We start from the raw sequence: 5,274 nt of genomic DNA, 5'->3' as shown, positions 1-5,274 counted from the left end.
AAGCTTGAAATAACACTTATTAATAAAACGTCATTATGATGAGTTTTCATCCATGCTTAATTCTTTCTCCACCTCTCGCCTTTGCTGTCTTCGTCGCCGCTGCGCAGTCCACCCTTGCTATCATCCCTTTATGCCCAACGCCTCCACCCAATCTGCAATCCTAGCGCCCGACGCCTAAATTCGGCTAACCCTGAAACAATCCCTAAACTCAACGAATTAGGATTGAAAGATATCACAACCATAAAATTGTCATTAGGCCGAGTTACATGCAACACGTGTAAAAAATCGATTTTTCAAAATTTTTAAAACTACTAAAATATTTTCTTTAATCTTTATCAAAATTTTGGAATTATTAAATAATAATATTATTCTTAATATAAAAATTATTTTAAGAAACATTAATTTAAAAATAAGAAAAAATTTAACATAAAAAATATTATTTATATTTATATTACGCTTTATTCATGGTCGCCAATTGTTATTTTTTGAAGTAATTTTTTTAACTTTTCTATATTCAAAAATAAAATACTTGTAATAAAATAAAATTTAATATATACATTGTGTGATAAATAGATTTTCCAATTTTCTCTCTTAATTTGCATTTAATCATCTTGCCAAGTTCGAACCAAACTAAAACCTCAGTTTCCCACTCACGGGTACAAATCAAATGGTTCTCCGCTCTCATTCCTCCACCCTCCGCCGCCGCGGCCGCCACCACACACTCTCAGCCTGACCCATCTCAATTCATCATCTTACAAGACAATGCACGCAGTCACTTCACCAAAATTTCCAAGAATTCCGCTTCTTCTCGTCCTTATCCACCTCTTATCCCTCGCCTCCTCTGACTTATCTACGGAAAGATCCGCTCTCCTAGCCCTCCGTTCCGCTGTCGGTGGACGCACTCTGTTCTGGAACACCACCTTCAGCACCCCATGCAACTGGCAAGGCGTTATTTGCGAAAACAACCGTGTTACCGTCCTCCGCCTCCCTGGTTCGTCTCTATTCGGAAGTCTGCCGTCCAACACTCTGTCCAACTTAACTTTGCTTCACACTCTCAGTCTTCGCCTCAACCACCTATATGGCCCACTTCCCTCTGACCTCTCCCGACTCTCTCAGCTTCGGAATCTCTTTCTTCAGGGAAACCGGTTTTCCGGCACCGTGCCTGATGTTCTTTTCTCGCTTCACTCACTTGTGCGGTTGAATCTTGCGTCGAACAATTTTTCCGGCGAAATTCCATCCGGGTTCAACAATTTGACGCGTTTGCGTTTGCTTTTTTTGGAGGATAACCAGTTTATTGGTGCTTTGCACGACATAGAGCTCCCGGGTCTGTTGCAGTTTAATGTCTCATTTAATAATTTAAGTGGGTCAGTGCCGAAAGGGCTCGAGGGAAAGCCAAAGGATGCGTTTTTAGGAACTTTGCTTTGTGGGAAGCCTCTTGATAACGCGTGTAGTAAGAATGGTGGTGAAACTACAGGTGTCTCTCCTGAAGGGAACACAAACAGGAGTGGACTTTTGGGCAAAAGTGGGAAAAAGAAGTTGTCTGGTGGTGCAATTGCTGGAATTGTGATAGGATCTGTTGGTTTTATTCTGTTTCTGTTTGCTTTATTTGTTTATTGTAGGAAAAGGAGTGGACAGAAGACCAGGTCTGCGGATTTGGTGGTAATCAAGAATCAAGAAAATGACTCAGGGGAAGAACCAATGGTGGCCACAGAGAATGGGGCGACGGGAAACAGTTTTTCAGTTGCTGCAGCAGCAGCTGCCGCATTGGGTGCTAATGGAAATACGAAGTCCGAAAAGGGAGTGAATATGGCTTCTGCCAAGAAACTGGTATTTTTCAGGAATTATCCAAGGGTGTTCGATTTGGAGGAGCTGTTGAGGGCGTCGGCTGAAGTTTTGGGGAAGGGGATATCAGGGACCTCGTATAAGGCGGTTTTGGAGGTTGGAACTGTGGTTGCTGTGAAAAGGTTGAAAGATGTCACAATTACGGATAGAGAGTTTAAGGAGAGAATTAATGAGGTTGGAGCCATGGAGCATGAGAATTTAGTGCCTCTTAGGGCTTACTATTATAGTAGGGAGGAGAAGCTTCTTGTTTATGACTATATGCCAATGGGAAGCCTTTCTGCACTTCTACATGGTGTGTACATTTTAGAGTCCTTAGCTTCAGTATTGATACCGTCACTTTTTGCTTTGTTCTATTCGGAGACATTTGTGTTGATCTAGCTTCAAATTCACCATAGAATTGTTTGAACTTAAAAAGTCTGTCATATTCAGTTGAAACTTAGGCTATGTTGTAAGTCTTCTTTCACCTTAAGCAAAATCAAGCATACATAAATGTAATTGCCGAAACACCCAAAAACACTACCAAACATTATCTCAACAGTCGTGGCCTGTGTAAATATGGCCGGTTTCTTGCCAAAATTTTCATGCAGGATTCTTTTTGTGTATGCATGATGTTTGATCAACTGACTGTGCCGGTTTTTTGTTTTTTTGAACGTTGGTTTGGTATTGAGAATATAAAGTTTTCAGAGGGTAGATTGATGATATTTTAGTTCGAGCCTCTATTTCTAGTCTTTTGAAGTTTATGTTATGTATAACTCTGCTGCTATAAATGTCTACTTTATCATTCATTATTGGCAGTTTGTATTTTGGTAAATTCCACCTATAAGGCCTCGTTTGATCTGTGATATGACTGAAATTGTTTCATATGATTATAATTCATTCTAACATATTGCATTCTTACACTATTATATTCCCTCCTGTTCAGGAAACATAGGGGCTGGTAGGACACCGTTAAACTGGGAAATGAGATCCACTATCGCCCTTGGAGCCGCTCGTGGCATCAAATACCTTCATTTGCAAGGCCCTAATTTTGCCCATGGAAACATTAAATCATCAAACATCCTACTCACCAAATCTTGCGAAGCACAAGTCTCTGATTTTGGATTGAACCTTCTGGTTGGACCTCCATCCTCACCAATCCAATTCACCGGCTACCGTGCACCAGAAGTCACTGACACTCGCCGAGTTTCCCAAAAAGCTGACATTTACAGCTTTGGCGTGTTGATCTTGGAGCTTCTTACAGGGAAAGCTCCCACTAACGCCCTCTTGAATGAAGAAGGAGTCGATCTACCCACATGGGTTCAGTCTGTGGTTCAAGATGAGTGGACTTCTGAACTTTTTGATCTCGAACTTTTTGATCTCGAACTGTTAAGATACCAAGATGTTGAGGAGGAAATGGTGCAGCTCTTGCAACTTGGGATCGACTGCACAACTCAGTACCCCGAAAATCGCCCCTCCATGTCTGAAGTTGTGAAACGAGTTGAAGAGCTTCGTTTTTCGAACTTGCTAAATGGTTGACAGTTTGATCATGTACGAGTATGAGAAACCAATTGAGTTAGTGTTTTTATTATTGACGTGATGTTTGCCAGTGGAGACTTTTATGTTTTCAAACAGTTGGATTTGTTTGTTGATTTGGGTATTATTCTTGGTTTCAAGAATTAACAGTATATTTTATTTTATTCTCTCTCTTACTTCTTTGAGCCATCTCACTGTGTTAGTCGAGAGCTGTAATATGTTTACTTGTGATTGGAAGATGATTGTAAACAAGAGGGTACCATGCGTTTATGTTTTGATTACGGCTGGTTTGATCAGGCTACAGAGAAGAATAAAACACATATTAGCCAAAAACGTTGGGTGCTTCCTCGGTGAATGAATTTAAACCCATCTCTTGTTGCACGATATTTTACAAAATCATCTTGAAGGTGTTAGTAAACAGACCAAGAAATGTTATTGCTGATTTAGTAGATGGGGCACAAGCTGCATTAATCAAGGATCGTTCCATTGTGGATAATATACACTTGACGCAGGAGCTACTCAAGAAGTATGCTAGAAGCGTGGTTCACCGAGGTGTACCTTGAAAGTGGATATCCAGAAAGCTTATGACACGGTTGACTGGGACTTTTTGCGAGAAGTTCTAACGGTTTTAAATTTCCCTTGCAGATTTATTGGTTGGATAATGGAATGTGTCTCAATTGCATCATTCTCTCTTATCCTCAATGGTCACTATCATGGGCTTTTTCATGGAAAGCGTGGCCTTCGACAAGGTAACTCCCTGTCCCCTTTCTTATTTACTCTGTGTATTGAAGTCTTGTCTCGTTCTCTGAGTCGTATGTCAAGATCACCGTCGTTTGGGTTTCATCCTAAATGTCAGTTTTTGCATATTACCCACCTTGCATATGCAGATGATTTGTTGTTGTCTCGTGGAGATGTGACTAGTGTTTCTTTGATTATGAAGTGCCTGAATGAATTTGGGGATATGGTTGGCTTGAGAGTGAAGCAGATGAAGTCAAACATCTATATGACTAGTCTAGAAGAACATGTCAGACATGAGATTCTTCAAGTCACTGGATTTTGTCAAGGAGTGCTTCCTTTTCGATATCTTGGGATTCCATTGGCATCTGCGCATTTGAGAACTTCAGATTATAGTCTCTTGGTTGATGCAATCACTTTAAAGATAAATTCCTGGCCGCGACACTCATTATCGTACCGAGAAAGTAGAGTTGATCAGATCGGTTCTACAGGAAATGGGCTGTTTCTGGCTTTCGATCCTTCCATTACCGTCTACAATCATTCGGGCTGCCTATGCCATGTGCAGAAAGTTTGTTTGGCCAACAAAACACCCGTCGAATGCTTGGAAAATGGTATGTAAGTCGATTGAAGATGGGGGTTTGGGCCCGAAAAACTTGGAGGCATGGAACAAAGCGTTACTCACTAAAACACTTTGGAAAATACACTAACAAAGATGGCTTGTGGATTGCCTCGGTGAATCATATCTATCGTAACTCTCACAGTATTTGGTATTGAGATTGGCATAGAGATGAATCTCCACTTCTCAAACAGCTGATTCAAATCCGTGATGAGATAGTTCAAAGACGGGGTCGATGGACGGGGCAATTAATATGTTGGACAGCTGGTTCAATGGTCATGGAGGTATGTCTTGTGTAGGGATGACAATGGGTAGGGTATGGGTCGGATTTCATACATTCATCCACATACCCATTTATTAAATTCATCCCCATACCCATACCCATCGGGTATTGAATTTCATCCCCATCCCCATATTCATCGGATTATCGGATACCCATACCCTACCCAAATACCCAATTATCATATACAATTGAATTTTTTCAAATTTAAATTGTTTCAATGAAGTTATGAATATTTAAAAAATTATTTAAATGAACAATAAGAAAAATTATTCACGCTATATATATA

General features: G+C 40.4%; 1 protein-coding gene across 1 annotated transcript; it reads left to right on the top strand.

The window, feature by feature from the left end:
* Window positions 1-607: 607 nt before the first annotated feature.
* LOC140976444 (probable inactive receptor kinase At1g48480) lies at window positions 608-4,350 on the top strand. The gene is made up of 2 exons (XM_073440596.1): window positions 608-2,134; window positions 2,765-4,350. Exons 1-2 carry the CDS (start codon window positions 763-765, stop codon window positions 3,355-3,357), a joined length of 1,965 nt encoding a protein of 654 aa, XP_073296697.1. The 5' UTR covers window positions 608-762; the 3' UTR covers window positions 3,358-4,350.
* The last annotated feature ends 924 nt before the right edge of the window (window positions 4,351-5,274 follow it).

Source organism: Primulina huaijiensis, chromosome 5, assembly GCF_012295235.1.
Source record: "Primulina huaijiensis isolate GDHJ02 chromosome 5, ASM1229523v2, whole genome shotgun sequence".
NCBI classification, from domain to species: Eukaryota; Viridiplantae; Streptophyta; class Magnoliopsida; order Lamiales; family Gesneriaceae; genus Primulina; species Primulina huaijiensis.
Note: the sequence above shows the minus strand (reverse complement) of the source record. Positions and strands in the feature narration are given on the sequence as shown.

What these genes read in the sequence shown, in the direction of transcription:
- LOC140976444 (XM_073440596.1), top strand. Translation starts at nt 763, where the DNA reads ATGCACGCAGTCACTTCACCAAAATTTCCAAGAATTCCGCTTCTTCTC. An exon ending in CCTTTCTGCACTTCTACATG is followed by an intron (nt 2,135 to 2,764) that starts GTGTGTACATTT and finishes CCTCCTGTTCAG; the next exon opens with GAAACATAGGGGCTGGTAGG.